General features: G+C 40.3%; 1 protein-coding gene across 10 annotated transcripts in view; it reads left to right on the top strand.

Annotated features, from left to right (window-relative positions):
• Positions 1–25,747, top strand: part of AHI1 (Abelson helper integration site 1) — a 207,419-nt gene that overhangs the window by 161,055 nt on the left and 20,617 nt on the right. For 8 of the 10 annotated variants that reach the window (XM_045058091.1, XM_019831276.3, XM_045058092.1 and 5 more), the window contains 3 exons: positions 140–302; positions 3,947–4,047; positions 25,293–25,351. In XM_045058091.1, coding sequence (XP_044914026.1) covers positions 140–302; positions 3,947–4,047; positions 25,293–25,351 — 323 coding nt within the window. Of the gene's footprint in view, positions 1–139; positions 303–3,946; positions 4,048–22,719; positions 22,762–25,292; positions 25,352–25,747 lie in introns of all 10 variants that reach the window. The other 2 variants (XR_006598317.1, XR_006598318.1) reach the window with 2 other exon arrangements.

Genomic DNA, 25,747 nt, shown 5'->3' with positions numbered 1-25,747 from the left:
AGCAAACCTTGAGACAGCCTCAGACTTACCAAAGTACTGCTTTGGTTTCAGCTGCTCTTCTGCAAGAGGAAGTGAATGTTGGGGGTTTTCTCTGTGGTACAGTTGTGATAAAGCTGTGGTGGTCTTATCTCTCTCGTAGGTAGTGGCTCTTTATGACTACACAGCAAATCGATCAGATGAACTAAGCATCCATCGCGGAGACATTATCCGAGTGTTTTTCAAAGATAATGAGGACTGGTGGTATGGCAGCAGAGGAAAGGGACAGGAGGGTTATTTCCCAGCTAATCATGTGGCTAGTGAAAGTAAGTTTTATGCTCCCTTCCTGGCTTACTAATATGGTATAACTGATAGTCCAAGATTTTATCATCTGCTACCCTTTACTCTCTCTGTAACTTTTGCATATGTTTACCAATGGGTATTGCTTTTCATTCTCTTGATGCAAAAAATAAAAATAAAAAGGTGGCACTGATGCACTGGAAAGCTACTACATTCCGAGATTGGAATATTTGCTTCATGGACTTAGCCCAGGGGACCTGCCTCTCTAGCTACCAACATTCTTCAGCCCTGCGTGCCGGCCACCTGCTTCATACACTCATGTCGGCTCATCTCTTGCCGCAGTGACTTCTCAGTTGACAGGCCCTGTGAGAACCAGTCTCTCTTGTACTCTGTATACCTCAGTCCTGGCTGGTACCTGCTGGAACGGAACCACATCGGGTTGTTTCATTCTCGGGTGAATTAAATCCCCATTTGTGAGAGGCCAAGGAAATGAGCTGGAGGAGAAGTCCTGAATAGGAGTTTGTGAGAGCTGTAGATGTCCTAGCAGGCATTGGAGAGGTACAAATAGAACTAATACAGAGAGCCTGAAGATAAAACAGTTTAGAGACTGAAGAAAGGAGAGAAGTGGAGCAGTGCTTCTTGAGAAGAATGCTTCTTATCAGCAGTTCGCTGGATGGTTTGGTGCAAAAGCACAATACTCAGGGGTCAGGAAAACTGACTTTTAATCCTTGCTTGACAGCTAACATCAATATGCCTCAGTTTCCTCCTATAACATGAGGAAGTCCAGCTCCGTCGCCTGTAAGCGTCCTTCCAGAAACACTAAAATTGTATAGTTCTGGTTTAAAATGTAGTACAGGCAGCCTTGAGAGCACACTTTTTTGAATCATTATTGTTAAGTCCTTTGTTTCTGCAAAAAAGAAAATATTATAAGTAACAGTTTGACTTTCAGGCTAGTCTGCAAAACCCCATTTAACCCAAACTGGCTGAACAAAAAGTACTATTGATTCCTAATGTAAGTTCTGAATTTTGAGAGCAAAAGAGACGAAGGAAAAGAGGAAGAATCGTTTCTTCCATGAGAACTGGGTGCTAGGCTAGGCGCAGATGAATTTACTTCTCTTTCACCCCCTCTCATTACCGTGTCTGCACCCTGGTACTTCCCAGGGCCCCCTTCCCCAGTCTCCAGAGCTCCTGGTCTCTGCAGCTCTTTCCCTCAGCTAATCTGCTGCTTTCAGCAAAGTCCTCCCCTCAAAAGTGCGAAGTGTCTCAAAAATGACCCACTTCTCTCCCTCATGACAAATTCTGAATTTCCTCCATGCCACTGTTGTAATTCTTCTCTGAGCAATAAATGATTGATAGCTCTTAAAACTGCTTTTAATATTCAAAAGAGGATGCACAGTGGAGAAAAATTAAGAGGGCGGAAAGAAGAAATTTTGGGACAGGTTAATTCCCAGTCACTTTCATAAGCTCAGTACTTGCAACTTGCAGTTCGGTTCAGATGTCCCAGTTCGTCCTCCCCTTTCCCAGGGGTGGCTTTCCCTCTAGATCAACAGCCCCAGTTTGGCAGGAGTAACTCCCACTTTCAAGTCAAGAGAGCTGCCGGCCCAATGACAGTCACTCTGCAGTATGTCTGTAATTTTAACAAGGTATCATAATCCACTGTTTCTTCTAGACAAAGTGGAAACATTCAAACTATTTTTTTTTTCACTTGACAGTATAAAAAGATGATGTATTTATTTCCAGGCAGGATGGTATTAGATGTTTTAACTTTAGAGTAGTTATTTTGTTTAGAACAGTTAGTTTGTAGAAATAACCTCTTAGGCTTATGAATCTTGAGAGGCTATAGGTATGTGATCTACACTGGGTTAAAAATCCATGAAAATTGGTTTCTGTTCCATAATAACCAAAGTGAGACTTCTGAAGCATACTGCAGTGGTGGTTGATGGCTGCATGCAGAAATTAATTCCATGTTCCAAGGAGTGACCATCCTTCGACTGCCATAATTCCTTATTGTATCCCAGGGTAATTGGTATTTGCTTTTGGCCTCAGTCACTGCTTCTTGAAAAAGCCTTTTATCCGGAACACACAAAAAATTCTCAGAAAACCCGAGAATATAATGATTGAATTCTCACTTCATCAGGGGTTATCTTCTTTTCCCCTTTATCCTACTTTATACCTGAATTTAACAAAAACGCACCTGCTCAGTTTTAACACTAGAGAATAAAGACCATCAGCGGCATATCCCACTCTAAAAATAGTAGGAGAAATTGTCCTTTATCTTCGTCTGAAGCCCAGTATGCAAAGCTAATGCTCTAAGGGAGTGTATATATGTGAACAGACTCTGTACCAACCGTTCAGTTGAAAGCCATGTCCTCTAGGAGAACACAATAGAAGTACCCCATTATTATAAAGAACTTACTCCTTTTGTATCTTAAGCCACTGGAAAGAAAAACATGAACAGCTCCTTTAATGACATCTAACATCCTTTCCAATGAGAGATAAAGAAGCCTAATTATAAAATCAACCCATACACAAAGCCAATTAATATATCTTATAATTTAAGGATTTCAATCAGTTATATTTTACCAATGTCTCTCAATTCAGAGTTGCCCAGGATTTTCATTTAACTGAAACACGTTTTCTGTTTAGTCCTTTAAAATTCCCACATTGATCCTGAGAAACTTAACAGAAGACCATGGGGTAGGGGAAGGAAAAAAAAGAGAGAGGGAGGGAGCTAAACCATAAGAGACTCTTAAAAACTGAGAACAAACTGCGGGTTGATGGGGGATGGGAGGGAGGGGAGGGTGGGTGATAGGTATTGAAGAGGGCACCTGTTGGGATGAGCACTGGGTATTGTATAGAAAACAATTTGACAATAAATTTCATAATAAATAAATAAATAAATAAATAAATAAATAAATAAATAAAATAATAAAATTCCCACATAAGCTTTTCAGAGTCAACACTGTATGTAAATAGATTATATAAATTATAATCTTAGACTATCAGAACCTTAGACTCAGACTGTGAACAGATTCAATATTGTATATAGCCCTAGCCCCATGCTCATTTATTTCGTACCATCTTCCCAAATTATTCTTTCTCCTTACCTCTGCCTGCAAAATCCTACCTATTCTTCAGAGTCTGACATACCTACCACTTCTTGCGTTGAGCATTTGCCATCCACATCAGAACTTGACTTTATTGTCTCTCTTTGAATAATGATATATTCTGTTTTATGTTACAATTGTGAACACGTCTGTCCCTGACCAGATTGTAGGCTCCTTGAGAGCAAAGGCTGTCTTTTGATCCTCTTCCAACTCCTCTACCAGTACCTAGCGGGTAACCTTGCCTGTAGCAGGTTCCTGGTAAATGTGAGTTGAGAGAAAATGAGATAAGCATCTGCATGACCACATAAGAAGTGAAAATGACACCTTCTATGTTTTTCAAATCCTGCTGATCAAAACTTTCCAATCATAAATTATGTTCTTTTGATAACTACTGTGTGCAACTATAAATTGGCTATAATATGAAGTGCCAGGTAGCTTATTGTTACACCAAGGAAGTGACTATCAATACCTTTAGTTTCATATCTGCCCCCCCCTCACTGTTTCCCCCACCCCTGGCGTCAGTGCTCCTCAATTTGTGACGTGAATTCCTCGTTCAATTCCAGCACTGTATCAAGAGCTGCCTCCAGAGATAAAGGAGCGATCCCCTCCTTTAACCACAAAGGAGAAGACCAAACTGGAAAAACCTTCTTCAGCTCTTCAAAAGGTAAATGTTTTCAAGAATATGGATTGCATATGAACTGGAGTTTTTGCTCTCTGGATAAAATACAACTTTATTTTTCATGCTTATATACTTCATTGCTTTCATTATGGTTTCTTTTAATATTGCACCTATGTTATGAAATATATAAGGCAAATATTATTATCATTATTATCATTAATATTAGTAGCCATTATAGCCATTTTCCAGATAAGGAAACTGAGGAGGCTCAGAGGGATGAAAATAGACCCCAGGTCACAGCCCAGGTGGTGGGGCAAGGACCCCAAATGGAACCTGTGACTTTAAATGTGATGCTGTTTCTGTGTTGATGCTGTGCTGACCCTGTCACCCACCCGCCTGAGGTACACAGTTAAGCTAGCGGTCTTAGAGCCCACAGAATAAACATGTTCTATTTTCCTGGAGCATTCCTTTGACTTGCTAGGAATTCAGAATGTTTTAAGCTAAAAAGAAAATGGATAGGGGCGCCTGGGTGGCTCAGTCGGTTGAGCGACCGACTTCGGCTCAGGTCATGATCTCACGGTTTGTGAGTTCGAGCCCCGCGTCGGGCTCTGTGCTGACAGCTCAGAGCCTGGAACCCGCTTCGGATTCTGTGTCTCCCTCTCTCTCTGTCCCTCCCCTGCTCATGCTCTGACTCTGTCTCAGAAATAAATAAATGTTAAAAAAAAATTAAAAAATTTAAAAAAAGAAAAATAAAAGAAAATGGATATATTAGAGAAATGTCATGTTTTTTAGTCTGTGCCATCTGATCCCCCGGGGATATCAGTCTGTTCTTTTGATGTTAGTAGTACTTCGATAGAAAAGTTTAACAAGCAGTGTACTGTCATATATATTACTTATTAAACCTAAAACTTTACTTCTTGACTCCTTAAACTGACATATATATTTTTTGTACAAATACCATGTCATGATACGGTTGTTGTTTTTTTTTCCTGATAGAGTTTTTTGACAGTTGAACCTGTCCATGTGTCACTTAGTCATTCAGCCTGTTTATTGAGTGCTTATTTCCATGCTGGGCGTTCTATTCATCCTCACAGAAACAGGATTGAGTAGGCAAAGCATATGCCCGTCAGGAGCCTGCAGGCTGGTGGGTGAGACACCAGCGGACTAGGGCAATTCCAGCGGACAATGGTGGGAACTATCATGAAGCTATGTGCACAGTGCCTTGGGAACACACAGGAAGAAACCCTCTGAATGTGCCCTAGGAGTCCAGGAAGAGTTCTCAGACAGGATCATTCTTGAGCTAAGGCTTATACGATGAAAAAGTATATGCTAGCTAGATGATCTTAGAAAAAACATCTAGCAGAGGGAACAACTTGAGAAAACTGTGGTATGGTATGGTTATGTTTGAGGAACATGGGGTCTAATGGGGAGAAGGAGAGGAGAAATGCAAGAGCCAGGCCACGGAGAGCTTATTGTGCTCTGCTAAGATGCTTACGTTGTAAATGCATCAGACAGAGGGGATCCCCTTAGAGGAGGTAATCCAGAGAGTGACATGGACAGATTTGTCTGTTAAAAATACATTCTAGTGGCAACACAGTGGTTGGATCAGAGGTACCTAAGACCTGGGTCAGGGAAATTCATTAGGAAACCACTGAAATAAAATATAAAAGCCTGAACTAGTGGGGAAACAAGGGAGGATGTAAGGTATCATTGATAAGGTTTTTTGATTGATTGAATATGATTAGGGAAGTTGGAAATCTAGGATTGTGCTAAGGCCCTGGCTTATTATACAACTGATTGGAGGGTAGTACCATGGAAATAATAAAAGAATGAGGAATAGTTGGGGGCATAGAGACTGACAGTGGTAACGAGGAGCCTGTGATGAGTTCAGTTTTAGAGATCTTGATTTGTTAGTGGTGTCTGTAGTGCTCCCAGGTGGAAATAGTCCCTAGGAAGTCAGACATGCAGGATTGGAATTTGAGAGAAGGTAGGGCTTCAGATCACGTGGGGAGGAGTTAGTGTATGCATTGTATTCTATCGGAAGAGTTGAAGCTTGTAATGAAGGAGAAAGCCCGGGGGGGGGGGGGGGGGGGGGGGGGGATGTTGTAGAGTTTTGAGAGAAAAGCCAGGGACAGAATCCCAAGTGAACACTGGTATTTAAGGGAGAATCTGAGAAAGAGGAGACATTAAGAAAGAATAATCGAGTGGAAGGAAGGAACCAGAAAAAAAGAAGTGCCCTGGAAACCAGGAGAGAAGAAAGGTTCAAGGAGGGTATGGTCAGCAATGTCAGAAACAGCCAGTCAGTTCGGCAGTGGAAGCATTTGGTAATCAGGAAGCCCTGGCACCTGTGCAGAAGTATCAGTGATTGACAACTAGTATGACCGGGATTGAAGAGTAGAATGGGGCCTCGGCAAGGGAACTCATAGAGGTCATTCCCAGAGCTTCACCTGAAAGGAAAAAAAAATTCCCACTGTGTCTGGAGGGCGACACGCTTCCACGAGTGACTGTGTAAATACTGGAGTGACATGTCAAACTCTATACTAAGGAGACAAAAGCAATGGGCAGGTTTAGGTTGCAAATAGATAAAGAAAGCACACATAGATCTTGGAGGAAGCAGGAGGTTTTTATCAGAAAGACAGGTTGATAGATTAGCCTTGGCTTAGAGCAGTGGTTCTCAACCTAGGGTGATTTGGCCTCCCGGGAGGCATTTGGCAGGCGTTTGGTCTGGAAATATTTTTACAAATACATGCATAGAGGGGGATACTGTTGTCATAGATACTGCTAAACATCTAGAATGTACAGGACAACTCCCCCACCACCAAAGGATCATCTGGCCAAAAATGTCAGCAAGGCTGAACTTAGAGCAGTGCCCCTCTGAGACAGGTAAATGTCAGTGAAGATACAAATAAGTTGGTAGGGTGGAACTCTAGAAGTTAAGGTTGGCATTATGTTCTCCACCATAGAAAAGAGGTCCACTTCAAAAGTGAGGGCCAAAGGAGTTAGGAAGAATAGCGACCCTTAGAATGCCTGTAAAGAGAGCAGGCACGAGAGTTCATCTGAGACATCTAGAGAGGTTCCTGAGTGGTGCTGAGAGCTGTTTGTGTCCTCTGAAAATGTAGGTGGCCTAATTCTGTGTAGTTGGATTTTTTCCTTCAGTTGTGTTCAGCATGCGGGCCGTAGCAGTGGAGAAGGCATATTTGGTTCGATACGTAACCAGGGCAGTTGTGATAAAGCACAAGAGGATAAGAGACTTGATAGTGTTGTTAAGAGAGTCACCAGAGCGACAGACACACCATGGGGGATCTGCCAGATTGAAAAGGATGTGGAATCAGGAGAAGACTGGCCCACTTAGAAAGCAGGGTTCTCTGCAAGGTTGCACTAAGCCATGCCTGCCCAGGTGGAGGCAGAGTGTCAGACCCTAAAGGAGGTGACAAGCTGGGGACGCCTGGCTGGCTCATTTGGTGGAGGATGCCACTCTTGACTTGGGTTTATGAGTTTGAGCCCCACATTGGGTATAGAGATTACTTTAAAATAAAGTCTTTAAGGGGCACCTGGATGGCTCAGTCAGTTAAGCGTCCAACTTTGGCTCAGGTCATGATCTCGCAGTCCGCGAGTTCGAGCCCCACGTCAGGCTCTGTGCTGACAGCCTGGAGCCTGCTTCGGATACGGTGTCTCCCTCTCTCTCTGCTCCTCCGCAGCGTGCTCGCTCTCTCTCGCTCTCTCTCCTCTCTCTCTCAAAAATAAACATTAAAAATATATAATAATAAAATAAAATAAAATCTTAAAAAAAAAAAAGTTGGAACTATGCCCTGTAAGCCCACAGACTCTTTGCTTACTTAATATTTCAGATGTCAGGCAACTGAGGTTATAATAAATTCACAGAGCACGTGTAAGAGCTGAAGTGAATAGAAGGACACATTGTAAAAATTGAGTTGGTCAAGGAACTGGACCCAGAGTGGTGAATAGGTTGTTCTCTTGGACTTTAAAATTCTATAATGGTTACAAGAGTTGGGATAAAGGGGACACTGGTGACCCAAGAGCTGATGTCCTTGATTCTTACATTAGAACAGATGTCTCACTCTTGGCTTCACATTGAAATCACCTAAGAAATTAAAAAATATATATATATCGATACCTGTCCCCACACCCAGAATGTGATTTAATTGCTCTGGAATGGGATATCAGCATGGGTAGATTTCAGAAGCTTTCCAGATTATTTAGATGTGCAGCCAACATTGAGAACCATTGTGTTAGAGTAACCACAAGGTCTGAGGCAACAACTACAAAGACAAATAGGGAGTGGTGTAGTCAGGTGTCAAGGCATCCAAGGAAGAGTGTTTTAAAGGTATAAGCCTTTGGGGCGCATGGCTGCCTCAGTTGGTAAAGCATGAAACTCTTACCCTGTGTGTTCGAGCCCCAAATTGAATGTAGAGATTACTTTAAAAAAGAAGTATTGGGGCGCCTGGGTGGCTCATTCGGTTGAGCGACCAACTTCGGCTCGGGTCACGATCTCATGGTTTCTGAGTTCGAGCCCCACGTCGGGCTCTTTGCTGACAGCTTGGAGCCTGGAGCCTGCTTCCGATTCTGTGTCTCCCTGTCTCTCTGACCCTCCCCCGTTCATGCTCTGTCTCAAAAACAAATAAAAGTTAAAAAAAAAATTTTTTTTTAAGTATTAATAGCCTAAAATTAACAACAGAGAGTTAAGAGGGGGCATGTGTTAACTCCAGGCACCTGGGATTCATGGTTGGGTTATATAAGAATGAACAGCCTGTGCTACAAAGAACTGAAAAAAAAATGTTTCTAGGTAAAGTACCAGTTTCAAATACAGCAAGGACATATGACAGTGGTCACCTGTGATAGTATGGGGACAACAGGGGATACAGTTCAAAGGGTTGGTAAGGTATTTGAGCAAATGCTACATGTGTAATATTATCCATTGTTTGTAAATGAGCACCAGGGTTAAGAATTTAGGAAGATACTAATGTACATTTGCAACCTAAAGACATTTAATGCAAAAAAGCATTTATAACATCAGCACAGGGAGTCATTGTAATAGCTCACAATATTCGTAGTCTGTCAAGAACTGTTAGAGATGCTATGAAAGGCATAACCTTTACTTCTAGTGACTTCCTGGTATCCCTGACTCCACATCATGCTGACCTTTGAAATTGGGGTTACTCAACCCCCACGTCTGTGTGCAGTAGCCTTGAACTAAGTCTGCTCTTACTGGCTGCCTGGGATGTTGGTATTGCCCTTACCTCTTCCTGATGCACCTGTGTTCCTATGGATACAGACCTCTTAACCTGCTTCTCAGAGTCCCCAGTTCTCACCTCTGCCCCTACTTCTCCACTTAGAATAACTTACTTCATCAAAAAATATTGTGTGCTTTTTCCTTTCACAGACTGATGTCCATGATTCATGTATACCTTTATATTTATAATTCAGCAGAGTAATTCTTCAGATATCCGTCTTGACCCTTGAGGTCTGCCTCAGGCTAATCCCACTACTGCCCAAATGCTAGTTCTAACAGACCTCAAGGACCTTGCAGACATGCAAAGTAAAACATTTAAAAACATAAAAATAGGTAAAGCAAGGACTTCCAGAGGATAAGACTCCATGCGGGCAAGAGAGTAGAAGAGTCTTCATGTTGAGAGGGAACTCAAATGGCCTTTAACGTTTAAGATGCATAGATTTCTTTGGTTGAAGAACATGATTTTATCTGCTCAGACTGGATTCTTGTGTTAGAATAGAGTCCTACATGTTTTTCTCCTAGGAATATAACAGGTGTATAGGTAGATAGTGTTTTACTTTCCCTTTCTGAGAAAGTATCAGGAATGATACACGCTTATGTAAAAAGAAGAAACAGTAATGTTGTCCCAGGTAATCAAAATGCTTTGGGTACACTTTGAGTCATGATGCAGACAGCCAGCCCTTGAGAAATGTGTAACCAGCCTTCCTTAGCACCTGGCATAGTTGCCTTTCTTCAGTTGAGTCCTTTATCAGAATATATATGGTTTGATTTTATCAAGATCCTGCCACAAATACTATCAGATGTTTAATTTCATGTGCAAGTTTTATATTTATTGTCATATAGAAGATATGTTTAAAAAGAAGACCATGAAAAGTAGTTCTGCTAAGTGCTTAGAATTGTGGAGGGGAGGGTCCTAAGTTCATAGAATTACAGAATTGATGACATGGAAGGAACCTTAGAGATCATCCACGGTGATTCTAGTCAATTCCTTCATTTTACAGATAAGGAAATCAAGATCCAGAAAGGTTGTAAGAGTTTTGTTCAGAATGACTCCTAATTAGGAGCTCGGACTTCATGTTCTCAAGCTAGTGCCCCTTTGTCCCCACCACCTAGTCAACAGCACAGACAGCTGTTACCTGCACAGCTAGCTACGTTTCGTGTCACATTGGTTTTTACATTCCTGTTTTATGTTTGCTTCATGGGGCCCATCTCCATGTGGAAGTTTTTAGAATTGTATTCTCTGTACTTTTTAAGGAAAAAAGGAAACCACCTCAGTAGTTTTCTTTCTTCTTGAACTTATCTCTATTCAAACTATGGAATAAGAAGTAAAATTATACCTTTTAATAGCTTGGCAGCTGCTGAATCCTGTAAGTCCTTCCAAGTGGAGCACACCTGTTCTGTTGCTGAAAGCCCCGGGTACATTCCAGCATTTCATCTGGTTCACTGCAGTGTCAGTGGGTGATGGCAGCATTCGGCTCTCCCAGGGCAGGAGGCGGGCACAGGGCTTGAGGTGGTGACTCTCCATGATAGGCCAGAGAGTCCCAGACAGATCAGCCATTACCTATACCACAGGAGAGCGAGAGGAGGAGAATGTTTTCCTCAGGCTCACTCCAGAACATTTTTATCGGGATGTGCTGTGAATGTGCATCTAATAGAAGGAAGAATATTGGTGCTATCAGGGAGGAAAAAACTGAGAAGCTTGGGGAAAAAAATAGTGCTGACAACCTTGGTTTATGTATGTTTGTATTTTAGACCTTATTGTTTTCTTAGGCTCTCTATTTTTACTAGCCTAATTATTAACCTATGTCATCCATTTATTTGGGGAGAAAAGTTGCTGTTAAAATTCCTGTTTTAAAATTTTTTTAATAACTGTAAGTTGTCTGAATGTAAAAGTAGTATATGCTCATAGTTTTAAAAATTTAACCAATAAAGAATAGTGTAAATGAAAAATAAAACCCCTCTGTCTGGCTAATATTTGTGTTCATTCCAACAGTTTCCTCCATATCCTGTTAAAAATGTTGTCTGCACATATGAGCATGCATATCTTTATTCATGTCTGTTCTTCTTTTCAATGAAACTAGGATCATACTTAATATTCTGATTTTTTTTCCCATCAGTATATCCTGGACATCTTTCCTTATTAGCACAGATACTTCTGATTCTTTTTTAAGTTTCAAGGTACTGAAATGCCCAGTTTTCTTTTTTTTTTTAATTCCTAAAATGCCCCCTTTTTTTAGATTTCAGAAAATGCTTATTTTTTTTGCTAAGAATGAAACCCAAAGCAGAGAAGCATTTTCTACTTTATGAATGTTTCAACATTGATACAACCAAGTATGTTTTTGTGCAAATTCCAGGTGTATAGTAATAATTATGTATAGGAATTTCAGATTATTTTTGTGACTGTAAAGAAATTACTGTGATGTTTTTGTCTTTCTCTAAAAACTCATTAAAAGAATAATATTTATTAGTTTCGCTATTTCAAGGTAATTCTAAAAATATCCATTATAGCTCAGCTTCTCCCATGAGGAGAAGAGTGTTTTAATTCTGTTCAGTATTTTACTGAGCATCTGGAATTAGTGAGAGTAGGCTGGGCTTATTCAAAAGTGCTGACCCCTAAACCAAAGTGCATGATACTCCAGTTTTATTCAGGAACAACTCTCTTCTTGTCTAGTCCAAAGCAAAACAGAAAACCCAGAAGCATCAGGTAACTCCATAGTAGTACCTCTTCCAGCCAAGCATACAATGCACACAAAATCTTAAATTGATAATTCTGTCAAACTCTTAGAAAAACAGTAGGCAGTATATTAGCTGCCTTCAGTGTACATGTGTCTGTCTTCATCTACGGAATCTCTAATTTTCATTTACCCTCTTCATCCCAAAAGAAGACAGTTCATTAAGCCGGAATTAACTGGGCTATATGTCACTATTTTCAAAAATCACTTCCTATAGAAAAGAAAACCTTCCATTTACTGGTCCTTGTACCAGGAGTGCGCCTGAATTATTTTTAACCACAGAAGTAATAATGATTTTATTATGTTTAATCCAACAACATGTTTATAATAGGCACTGGTTACTTTTGGTATGTTGAAGCAGATTTTTCAGATATCCAGAAGTTAATTAATGTATGCTAAATCATTGAAAATACAATCATAATATTGCCTCCTTCCTGTTGCTAAAGAATAGTATCAATTTATGTCTTTTTTTAACTTTAGTAATTTGGTTTATCAAACAAAATACAGTTGATTTGTCTCTAATTTGTTATTTTAAGTAGATAGAAAATTAGTTTGTGTTTGGATCTGTTTTAAAATTTCAGGAATGTTTACTTTTCTTCCTTCATCTGAAGAGCATGAAATCAAAATCTTAACTTACAAGTAAATCTAAAACCAAAGTACTTATCTGTGTCCTGTGAGGAATCTCAGTGCAGACGATACGGATGTGTATTTTTCCTTATAATTTGTTTCAATACCTTATAACTATTTTGAGAAAAATATTAACTTCAAAAACCATTGTCTACAACTGAAAATTTTCTATTAGCCTAGAGAGAGAACATGTTCTGCAAAGAAAGTAAGTGGACCCTGATGATGTGACAGCAAAGGGAGTATGAGTCACCTCACGCCCACAGACTCTGCTTTCAAAAGTAATGTTCCTAAATGTTCTACACGGAGAAACTCTAAAAGCCTCCAAAATCTCTCTTACCCTGAAAGGAAACCGTATGGTCTTGACCTTCTTAAAGGTCTGGTGACCAGTTTCTCTACTCATTCTCCTTTTTACACCTTTGCCTCAGCCAGCGTGTTTGACACGTGTGCCTCGGCTGCTGCCTTGTCTCTTCCCCTCAGCAGCTGTGTTGCTTCCTATTGGGGCAGAGTCCCCCTGTGTGTTTCCAGGAGTCTCTTAACCCCGGCAGAGTGAAACACCGCTGACAGCCTGTCTTCTCAGCTTATCTAGCCTGGGTCCGGGACCTCCATCATTGCCAGCGGTTCCAAAATTAAAGAGGCTGTGAGAGAATCCCCCTGTAGCTTAGTTTGGGGAATGTGTCATATCCTTGATGTCTTCTTAACTCCCGTTACTTAAAATTTACACAAAATTACATAAGGGCAAGTTTGTTTTCCAGTTTAGCAACCCACTGATGATTCACCTGATTTGAGTCTCTGAGCCCATCCTCTATCACGTTTCGGTTTCTTATGTAGAGCTTCCATTGAAAACCCAGTTTAGAGAATAATATAAATTCAATAAAGATTTCATAATTGTTCCAAGAAGCCATTAGTAAGAATTTGTAGGACATTCCCTCATGACTCTGAGAAGGCAGATGTAGCATTCAGTCTTTGAATGGATGAGTATACATTAAAAGTATAAAATAAGTGATGTACTCGGTCAAACCAATGTTTTGCTTGGCCCATTACTCACTCTTACTATGACAGTAAGCATTGTTTGATAGAATAATATGGTATTTCCTTTTGCTTTTCATGATGGTATCAGTAACATCCATCTAATAATCTGTCACCGATCTAAAATATGTAAGTTGTTGGGGTGCCTGGGTGGCTCAGTCAGTTAAGCATCAGAGTCTTGATTTCAGCTCAGGTTATGATCTCACAGTTTGTGAGTTCGATCCCCACGTCAGGCTCTGCACTGACAGTGTGGAGCCTGCTTGGGATTCTCTCTGTGTGCGTCTCTCTTTCTCTCTCTCTGTCTCTGTCTCTGTCTCTCTCTCTCTGCCCCTCCCCCCTCACTCTCTCAAAATAAATAAATAAATACTTATTTTAATAAAATTAATAAAATGTGTAAGATCTTGTTGGGAGAACTTGCCACCAGTCATTCCAGGTTGTAAATTGTCCTTTAGATACTGGCAGAATTGATTAACATCAGTCACCCTGTCTTCTGACTCAACAAGCCTGTCCTTTTTTTCTGAAGTTCTCTGATACTCTGACTTTTCTGTCCTCTTGTGTTTTGTCAAGTACTCCATGGTTTCTCAAACGTGGCACTGGCATTTGGGGCCAGATAATTCTCTGTTTGAGGGAATGTGTATTGTAGGATGTTTAGCGGCATCCCTGGCCTCTGTCCACCCATTCACTAGATGCCATAAACACTAATCTCTCCAGTTGTGACAATCAAAAATGCCTCCCAGATATTGCCAAATTTCCTCTGAGACACAAAATTATCCCCTCCAGTTGAGAACTACTCTATTGTAATAAAAATATACATATATAATATTGTGACATACATATGTGTGTTTTTCCTTCAATTACAATTCTTCTTATTGTAAGGTCCTGTTAAGGAAATTTTGCCCTCATTTTTCCATTTTTGGCAAGCTATACGCATATACACTATATGGAGTTACAGACTATCCTACTTACTTATAAATGATAGCTTCACATAAAGATGTATCCAACTATGGTGAGGCTCAACATGAAAAGTATATATAAAATGTCTCACTTAAATTTAGATAGCTCTTGACTACCATTTATTTCCTTTGCCTTAGAAATTAACTATATGCTCATGTTCTTGTTATTACGCAGCAGCCCCAATAATGCCATAATGATCTCTAATTTTAACACGGTTCTCCTTTAGTTGGCAGACAAAGGAAAGAAACTTTTTTTATTTAAAAGTCTCTTTTATCTGCACAAACCCTGCATATAATACAATACACTGAAACAGTTTTTCTTTTATCACTCTTTTACAGAACTTTTTTGTGCTTAATGAGCCTTGTTTGTTTGTTTGTTTGTTTACCCCTATTTATGCTTCCCCATTACCGTGGATGTGTTGAAGTAGCGACCTCAGTTACACACTTCTGTGTCTTACAAAGAACATAGAATGCTTGATAGACCTCCCAAAGGTTGACATCTCCTTTGTAAGAAAGTGTTCTCTGCCCAAGTGATGCCATCTTGGAGCGACTGACTAAAAGCAGTATCATTCCCAAGATTACAGTAGAAAACATGCCTAGGCCGAGATCATGAGGCTATCTATTGTCCTGTCCTGAAACTCACTGGCAGGTATAAGTGTAAATTATATTTCATATTGAACTTCCCCATTTGAGCAATCTTGTAGTATGGTCATAATTTTTTATTTTTTTAAAGTTTTTATTTGTTTATTTTGAGAGAATGTGCATGTGTGCACGCGTGCATGCACAAGTCGGGGAGGAGCAGAGAGAGAATTCCAGACAGGCCCGTGCTGTCAGTGTGGAGCCCAATTCTGGGCTTGATCTCACAAACCATGAGATGGTGACCTGATCCAAAACCAAGAGCCAGGCGCTTAACCAGTTGAGCCATTCAGGCTTCCCTGGGTCACATTGTTTATCACAACTTTTGTAATTAACCACAAATGCCATGTCTAATTATTTCATTTGTTATAGCTAATAAATTTTACATTATAAATATTGTTAAAACAAAAGCATGATTTGTGCTCGGGTATAATGGATATAAACCTACTAAAATGATGTAAACAGCAAAGTTAAAAGCAACATCACTGAACAATTTTGTTCAAACTAATATAGATACGTACGTATCCATATGCATATGTACACATACTGAAATGAAGAAGAATAAGGAATCATTCATTTAGACAGACTGGCCAGAACCTCCACTTGGTCAGAGAAGTCTTTTCCCCCCATAATCTCATGGCATATTGTTGGTCTCTTGCTACATTTGTCACCTGCTACTTCAGTGCCAAATTATTTGTACATACGTTTTCCCTTACTAACTTATGAGTCACAGCCTCACTGTTTCTGTTTAATATTTTTATCAGGAGGGCAATTGAAATTCTTGATGGGTAGGGTTGGTAAGAATAGAGATTCAAGCTGGAAGAAGGGAAGAAAACAAGGGAGGAGATCACATAATCCATGCTTATTGGTTACTAAGCTATATTCACTAAGCTTCAGACACCAAATCAAAAAGTAGTCCTTAGCTCTCCTACCCCAACAAATTGCCAATTTGATTTATGCCAGATTAATAGTTATCAAAGTGCTAGGCCTCAGAATCACCTGGGGCACTTGTGTAAAAATCCTGGTGCCAGATCCTACCCTAAACATGCTAATCTTTGGGAGATACTCCTTTATATTTCTGAAAGCCTCCCTGGGAGACACAAGAGTTACGGAATTTTGCTAGCAAATGTTCTTCCAGCCTTATTGGAGGAATAACATATGTGCTTCAGATCCCTTGATCTCTGGATATATAAACTTCAAGTTGACCTGACGCATTATAGCAGCCTGTAAAGCATTACACATAGCTATGTGAAACCAATGGGAATCAATGTTCCTTTCAAAGCCCCTCATCTTAGTACTTTACATAGAGAATATTCTCAATAAATTATTATGATTTGACTGGGACAGAGCTCCCAAAAACTTCATAGATATGTCAGGAGTAAGAGAAGGTAGCAACAAAGAACAGTAAAATAGTAATTTTGTAGATACACAGAAGCCATACCAAAAAATATAGAGCGGATTCTCATTGTTCATAGTAGTTATGGTCTCTGAATTCACCACGAACACTGAATTGGTGAATGAATACTGAACCAGTGTTCCAGGGAAAATACCGGATTAGGTTCCTGTGAGCCTCTGGCCACCACATTTTCATCAGCCAACCAATACATCACCTAGTTTTATGTGTGTTTCTGTGTAAAGACACCTTATTTAATATATATATTGTTGATTTATTAAAATTGGACTCCTATCCAACAGTACTATAGCTTGTGCCTGAGCACAGATCATCCGACATATGTATTTCATCTAAGGCACATCAGCCTTCTTGCATTTAGTCATACTAAACAACATTTCAACATGCTGCTTAGGGATCATTTTAAACAGCAGAATCACCAAGCCAAACACAAAAATGTGGAAAACATAGCAGTAAACACACCACAAAAGGGATGCTCGTTTACAGTATGAGAGCTGAAATAAGACAGAACATTTGAAACATGCCAAAGCTTTAGAAGTTTCTAGTGTTTCAGCCCCAAGTGGGATTGTGTGCATCAGGCAGCTCAAATTTTTCACCACCCTGCACGTGCACACGTATTCAAATGACTATAAAAGCACTGCTGGTATTGATCTGGGATTACAAGTGAACTGTAGTGAGGAGGTGAATTCGCAAATAGGCAATCCATAAATAATGATCGGTTGTGTGTTGAAACTCTCCTAAAAGTACATAGTTGTTCCATAAAACCCATTAAGTCTTTATAATAAAGATGAAGAAGAAGGTCAGGCAAAGAAAGCTGGTTTAAAAGAAAAAAAAATACAACCTGCTACTTCTAGCATGACTCATGTGTCTGACTTTTTTCTTCTATTTCTTTCTTCCTCTCTGGATGGAAATAAAAAGTCCAAATGTTCCTTGAAGGCAGGGACTATGTTCAGAATTGAATCCCCAGCATCTAATACAAAGCAGGTATCCAGTGAATGTTTACTGAGTGATGGAAAGGTCAGACAGACAAATAGGAGCACCTGTGCTGAGATGTTTGTGAATCTTCCACGTCGGACCTGACCCCCGTCGGAGACCGCAGTGATGGTGCTCATGCTCACACAGCAGATGTTCAGCAGTGGATAGAGGGCTGGGTGCGATGGACTTCATCAAACAGTTAGGTCGCCATGAGTCTCTCCAATTTCCTTCCTTAATCTCCCATCTCTAACGAATAGTTCAGTCCCAGATGAGGAGGGGGATGACCCAAATGATTCTTTAGTTTGCAGGAATTCAAAAAGAGAGAGAGAGGGTGGCATTCTGATGTTTCCTGCCTCCCCGGTCACCTGCAGTCGTTTTTCATTCTCCCCAAATCAGGTTACTCTAGACCAGCCAGAAATAAAGTCCTGGAAGGTGCAATTATTTAGCAGTTGAATGCCAGATACATACAGTACTTGGAGTGTGTGACTTAGCATTACTACTCTTACTGGTCCCTAGGTCTGGGGGTAAACTGTTCATTTTAGCACTGCTGAGGAAAGTCACGTAATTGTCTTGCTTGTCTCTGCGTCATGGTTGTGATTCCCAGCCTCAGTGAGGCCCATGGTCTCGATCATCTTTTTCATTCTTCCTGACTGACTCCCTGCCCCGTTCTGTCTGTGCTGTGTCACAGAGACGTTCACATCCCTCCAGCCCCATCCTCTTACTCCAAGCTGACTCTGAAGAGAAGTCCCCCAACATGAATTTTCTCTACTTCTCATCTCTACGGTCTCCGTATTTCTGTAATTTCACCTTCCCTCTCCAGCTGCTTTCAGATAAAAAAGGAAGCCCCCTTCTTTCTACAGCTGACGCCTCCACTGGTGGTTTTGGTCATTTCCCTTCCACGTTCTTCTAGCTCCTACTGCATCCGTGAGCCCCATCCTTGCTCCACCACTCCTGTGGCATCTTATTATTTACTCATTTAACACATGCATATTGAATGCCTGCTGTTTTTCCAGGCACTGCAGTGGGATGTTGTCTGGATAGCATAATGGCAAATTAGACAGAAATTGCCCTTCCAGCTTTTATAGGAGTTATAGGCTAGGGGCACCTGGGTGGCTCAGTCGGTTAAGCGTCTGACTTCAGCTCAGGTCATGATCTCAAGGTTCGTGGGTGCAAACCCCACATCGGGCTCTGTGCTGACAGCTCAGGGCCTGGAGCCTGCTTCTGATTCTGTGTCTCCCTGTCTCTGTCTCTGCCCCTCTCCTGCACATGCTCTGTCTCTCTCCCTCAAAAATAAATATTTTTTTAAATTTTTTTTAACGTTTATTTATTTTTGAGAGAGAGCATGAACGGGGGAGGGGCAGAGAGAGAGGGAGACACAGAACCGGAAGCAGGCTCCAGGCTCTGAACTGTCAGCACAGAGCCTGACACGGGGCTCGAACTCACAGACCGTGAGATCGTGACCTGAGCTGAAGTCGGACGCTTAACCGACTGAGCCACCCAGGCGCCCCTCAAAAATAAATACTAAAAAAAAAAAAAAAAAAAAAGAGGGCCAGGTAGGCGGGAGGATACATTTGAGTCACTGGCAACCACATGTGCAAAAGCCCTGAGGTGGCTAGAAATACTCAACAGAAAAATTTTAAAGCCAGCTAGCTGGTCACAGGGAGAAAGGACAAGGAATGAAATGCAGAGTAGAAGGAAGGACCAAACCCAGCAATTAACAGACCATGTAAAGAAATACTCCATACCCGCTATGTCCTGGGTCATTAACACTACCGTCTCTCTGCTGTTTCTCTCTTTCCTTTCAGCGCTGAACTTACTACTTTTTTCACCTGGCTTCACCAGCCACTATATTTCAAGCCTTCTCTGAGACGTACACTGCTGCATCTTTTTTGTTGTTGTTTTTTATTTTTCTCTAACATATTTTTGTCTAGGTTATCACTTCTAGCCCCATAGTTTTGGGTATCACTTTGGTATTCTCAGATGTACCAAACTCTACATCTGTAACCCTGGCTCCTATCCTGAATCCCCCAGGTATATTTCTAACTGCCTCCTAGAAGTTTTTATATAGATATCATTCTGGAATCTCTGGTCATGCCCATCGTCTGCCCTCACCTTCAGGGAGTTCCCTCTTGAAAGAGCTGGCAGATGTCAGACATTTGGGAGTTTTGCTGCACAAGAGTTCAGTAGACTGCAGTACAAAATGCAAGAGGAACAAATAGAAATGGTTCCTGACCTAAGCTTCGTGAGGTCAGGAAAATCTTTCCAGAGGAATTGATTTCTAAATTGAGTTTCACGGAAGGAAGGCATTCCTGGCAGACTGAACAGATATATACTAAGGCCTGGTACACTTGGGCCACACAAGTATTTCATCAGGTCTAGAGGTTGGGATGCAAAGTTAAAAACAGAAAGAGCTGGGGCACCTAGGTGGCTCAGTTGGTCAAGTGTCCGACTTTGGCTCAGGTCATGATCTCGCAGTTCGTGGGTTTGAGCCCCACACAGGATTCTGTGCTGACAGTTCAGAGCTTGGTGCCTGCTTCAGATTCTGTGTCTCCCTCTTTCTCCCTCTGCCCTTCCCCCACTCATGCTCGCTTGTGCGCTCTCTCTCTCTCTCTCTCTCTCTCTCTCTCTCTCTCTCTGTCTCTCAAAAATAAACATCAAAAAAAACTTTTAAATATATTTTTAAAAAGCTGAATCTGAACAAGGAGACAGGATTTAAGAAGGTCCCTATGGCATGTTAAGAAGCTGCATTTTAGGGATGCCCAGGTGGCTCAGTCCATTAAGCGCTTGACTCTTGATTTTGGCTCAGGCCATGATCTCATGGTTCATGAGTTCGAGCCCCGCATCAGGTTCTCACTGACAGTGTGTAGCCTACTTGGGATTCTCTCTCTCTGCCTCTTTTTCTGCCCGTCCCCCCGCTCATGCTGTCTCTTTCAAAATAAATAAATAAACTTAAAAAAAAAAAAGGAAAAAAAGCTGCATCTTATCCTGGAGGTAGTAGGGAGTCACCAAAGGATTATCTAATTGTTTCAAAAGTGCATTCTAGAAGCTCTGAAAAAAATGGAAAAAAAGCAATACTGAAGGAACTATGACCAGGAGAAGCTGTTGCAATAATCCACGCCAAATACAATGAGAAACTAGGATTTGGTGAACTAAATCCATGTGAAGGTTAAGGAGAAACCTGGGTTTCTAGTTTGAACACCCCAGTGTATAAGAGTAGAAGAACTTCAATCTGAGACTCAATGAAATTGGCAGCATCTATGCAACAGTCACTTACAGATATCTTGCAGACATCTATGGCACTCAGGAGAGATTTGCTGAAAACTCAGACTTGCAGGTAGTTCTGATGAAAATTTACAGATCCAAGTGTGTTTTTGGGAAAAAAACTGCTGTGTTTACAAAATTGGCTGAAAACTAGCTATTGCCAAGTCATTTTGGAGAAAACTTAAGATCTGGATCTGGTTTAATGGTATTGATTTGGAAGTCATTTGCTAAACATACTGGTTAAGTCCATGAGATCAGAGATTTTGTAAAGAATGAAAGGACAAAGGGTAGAAGGTTAAAGGATGCCAGTTTTGGTCAAGAGTGAACTGAAGAAAGAGCATGGGAAGGATGTTGCTGTGAAATAGCGGATCTCCTGAGATCTCTTAAGGTCTAGCTAAATGCTCCTTCCTCTGTGAATCCCTCTCAAAAACTTCCAGTTACGATTCAAGGCTTCTGCTCCTTTATTTCTGCACATTTCCTTTTTATCGTCATCGTAATGTTTATTCCTCTCTGCCTTGTTGGTTGTATGTAAAGCTTTCCCCATTAGGTCATGAATTCCTATAGCCTCCTCAGCTTTGTACCCCCAGGACATCTAGCACAGTGCCTGGCTCAGAGTGGGGTTTCATAAATACCTGTTGTTGTTTCTAACTGGCACAGTTAGTACCCAAAACTACAAATCACGAACCAAAATGAAAACCTTCACTTTGTGTTTTTATATCCTTCCAGAAACCGCATCTTAATGCACGGGACTATTTTGTCCTCAAGGAAAAGCATTATAATTCAGCATCAAATACAATTCACATAACTAATAATAAATTCTAAAATCAAAGAATCAAGGGAATATATAAAATCGTAAAATTGTGCTCCTGGAAACAGAATTTTAGCAACAGAGGAAATCTGGAAGAGCTTGTTTAGTCCTGTGGTCTATAAACTCTCCTCTGTAGAACCCTGTTCTTTAGGGTTCTGGGGAGTAGAGCTGGGAAGACAGGGTTTGCCAGGCCACCAAACCTAACTTCACCTAGACTAATTCCACGTTTAAGTGTCTCTATATGAGGGGTCCAAGCAAAACTGTCTTTGAAAAATAGTTTTGTTGTTAAATCAGTTTGAAAAACCAGAATTGTAGCCTTTGGGCGACTTCTGTAGCCTTGGCGAGTCTGGGCCTCCATTTCCTCATCTGTAAAATACGCGAATGGTGCTGTGATAGATCACGCTTTTATTCGGAGCCCCTTCTGTTCATTTTCAAGTAAAAAACAGACCCCAAGAGAAGGGAAATGGCTTGTACTCAGGCCACATGGAAAGCTAATGACAGAGCCACGACTACAATTTAGCCACCAGCTCTAGTTGTTGTTTTCCTCTCTCTTTTTAAAAAATTTCTACCAAGTGGGTATAAATAAACAGTAGATATTAATTATATGAAAAAGAAGATATCAGAAGGTATCATAAACACATAAATATAGAGCTGTACGATACCATAAATTTGCCTTATTTAAAGCTCACCTGTGTGCTACCTACAACAGACATTGATTGAACATTTACCTAATTTTACATTCATTCTTCAAGTTTACAGAAATACTTGGATGAGTTGTTTGCATGGCCCATTTCTCTTACAAAGCTATTTATGAGTTGTTTTCTTCTTGGTAAATCTCCCATTTGATCGGTGGAGGCACTTAAAATCATTTCGTTAATCATTCCTTTCATGTTTAAGTCTCACTGCATCTAATTTTAAAAGCCTCACTAAGAAGCTGTGAGGGTTTGGGAAGCAGGAGCCCCTGGATTCTGGTCCTTTCATTCGTCTTCTTTGCTTTGCTCCTCTTCCTCTCTTCGTCCCCTCCTCTCCAAATCAAGGGTACCGTGAAGAGGAGACGAAGTCACAAAACAACTTGAGAGGTGTGTGTGGACAGGAGGGAAAGAAGGGCAGCCGTGCTCCCTGGCCTGGTGGATGGTGGGGGGTGCTGTGGGCTGGTGGTATCACAGCCGTGGGGGCTTTTTTGCTAAACAAGGAAATGAAACAAAACAGCTCACAGAGATACCTTCTTCCTCCTCCTTCTTGCCTCCATGAGTAACTACCCATATGGCGTGCTGCTGCTGAGACCAAGGAATGAGTGAGTAAAGGTGTTTAGAAGTGGAATATTGGTCCTAATTAAATAAGTGTCCTTTAATAAGTGTTAAAACTTTGTAATGTGGATACTCTATTAACTTGGGATTCATAAGATTTGAACACAATTTAAGCCACCTTTGCAATATGAAGAAGGACTTAAATGGGCCAGTTACTGTAATACAGTAATACAGCAGGAAAGATGGCAGGGACAGTGTTAAATCTACTTACGACAAACTTTCTGCATCCATTTCACATGATGAACAGACTATTAAAAGCAGGTTTGGTAAGACATACACATGACAATATGTTGTTACTCATATGTCAGGGTCATGATAAATAACTAAAAATAACATTGACTTAACAGTGATATACAATTCAGTCTTATTTCTCTTCCCTCAACCTCTGAAGTAGGTTCAAATTCTGATCAGAGCTGTTACATCGAGGGGTTTTTTTTAATCCAGACTTTTACAAAGTTGCATACGTTTTTTATATATATATATATATATATATATATATATATATATATATAATACATACACACATTATATACATATACATACATACGTATACATATGGTAAGATGCTGGGCTTGCCATGAGCAAAGAGATAGAAGTAATACTTAGACCAAGTAAAAACTAAAATCAATTTGATTGCTGTCTTTGGAATTTATTTCATAAGACTGGGAGAAAAACTAAATATATTCAGTTATAATTGATACTTTCTGAGTTTAGATTTTGATGGTTTTTGCTTCTTGCGCTGTTGGGTTCAGGGAAGGTAGACTGTTCTGCAATCTGAATTAGTCCGTGAATTTGAATTTTTCATGTGATTGTACTTTTTGTCCCAAACACATTTTAAGTAAGTCAGATCATCTTCACTAGTAGGGAAAAATCAGGGTGTTCTTGGTGCTTTGGTTGTTCTGTGAAATTGAGTCACTTGCTACAAGATCCACCTTTCACCACTAAGTCTTCTTGTTCTTTTATGTTTTTATTATATGCTTGATTTGAAGCTATGCAGATAGCAATAATACTACATAATATAATATCGTCTTGAAATCTTTATGATTAATAATACTTGTTTTAAAATATCCAATGACTTCACTCATATGAGGACTTTAGGATACAAAACAGATGAACATTAGGGAAGGGAGGCAAAAATAATCTAAAAACAGGGAGGGGAACAAAACATAAGAGACTCTTAAATATAGAGAACAAACAGGGTTACTGGAGGAGTTGTGGGGGGGGGTTGCTAAATGGGTAAGGGGCACTAAGGAATCTACTCCTGAAATCACTGTTGCACTATATGCTAACTAATTTGGATGTAAATTAAAAAATAAACATTACTAATTAAAAAGAAAAAAAGAATACTTGTTTTAAGATACTCAAGTGCCAAATCTTGCTAAAGAATGATCTTGCAGAATCTGATTGTGAGGGACAAAATGTAAAAAGCAAAACAATCTTCAGGAAAGATAAGACTGGGAAAACAGTAGTTACTCAAACAACTTAAGACTGAAACAACTTAAGGACTGTGCTCCTTTTCTTTGATTTCATCTTGGTTTTTGTTTTCTGCAGTTTTTTTTTTTAATTAAATAATTAGGTGGCTATAGTATATCTTTGATTTGTATATGGCTCAAAACTTAGTAACTGTATATTTTCTATGTGAATTTTAAATGGATTCTTTCCATAACATGTAATTACCTCTTTAAAAAAATATTTGTAGCCAATTTTATAGCAACGTTGGGTAGATTTATAAAATACTGTCTCATATCAAACTCCATTTTCCCACAGTATACTTTCATTCGGACTTAATGCTGGAATTCTGGAGGAACCATCAAACATAACAATATAATCTGACACCACTGAAAGCACTTTTAATTTGTTTTCTTCACAAAGGTGCCGTTAATAAAATATGTACCGAACAAATTTTGTAGAAGGTTGGGTTTTCAGATCCAAAATTTTAGATAGAATTCCATGAGTGTCATCACTATGAAAATATAAAGTATGCCAAAAGGATGAGGAACGAAGGATGCGATGTTGAAAGATACATTTAGAACTTAAGTGATATGCCATATGGTGTTTCTAGATTAGTTTACACTGATTCGTATCTGACCTTTTTTTTTGCCACATACCTGAAAACTGACATGCGTACAGAGTGCTCAGATGATCTGGAGAACTTTCTCCTTGGTTGTCCGTAGGAGTGAAAACATTATGCTGGTAGACATTTATGTTCAGAACAAGCATGCTCTCTCCTCATTCAGCAAGTTGCTACTATTACCTGCGTTGTGCTGAGTTTGTACTTACCGTTTGTTGTTCTTCTTTTGCAGCGGTCAGTCATTAAGGACAAGTCCCAAGATTTCAGGCTGGGCTCAGAGTCTGTGACACAGTAAGCAACTTTTCCTTCTAAATACTTGCAGCGCTAAACAAGTATTGTTTGTTTTTTTAAGGACAATTTCTCCATTTCTCTTTTTATGACATTACACCAAAAGTTAAATTTCAGGGGCCCCTGGGTGGCTCAGTCGATTGAACATTCAACTCTTGATTTTGGCTCCAGTCATGATCCCAGGTTTGTGGGATGGAACGCCGTGTTGGGCTCTGCGCTGAACGTGGAGCCTGCTTAAGATTCTCTCTCTCCCTGGGGTGCCTGGGTGGCTAAGTCAATTAAGTGTCCCGTTCTTGGTTTCAGCTTGGGTCATGATCTCATGGTTTGTGGGTTCAAATTCCACATCGGGCTCCACACTGACAATGCAGAGCCTGTCTGGAAATCTCTCTCCCTCTCTCT

Source organism: Felis catus, chromosome B2 (assembly GCF_018350175.1).
Source record: "Felis catus isolate Fca126 chromosome B2, F.catus_Fca126_mat1.0, whole genome shotgun sequence".
Taxonomy (NCBI): Eukaryota; Metazoa; Chordata; class Mammalia; order Carnivora; family Felidae; genus Felis; species Felis catus.
This window is presented reverse-complemented; position numbering and strand designations above follow the sequence as displayed.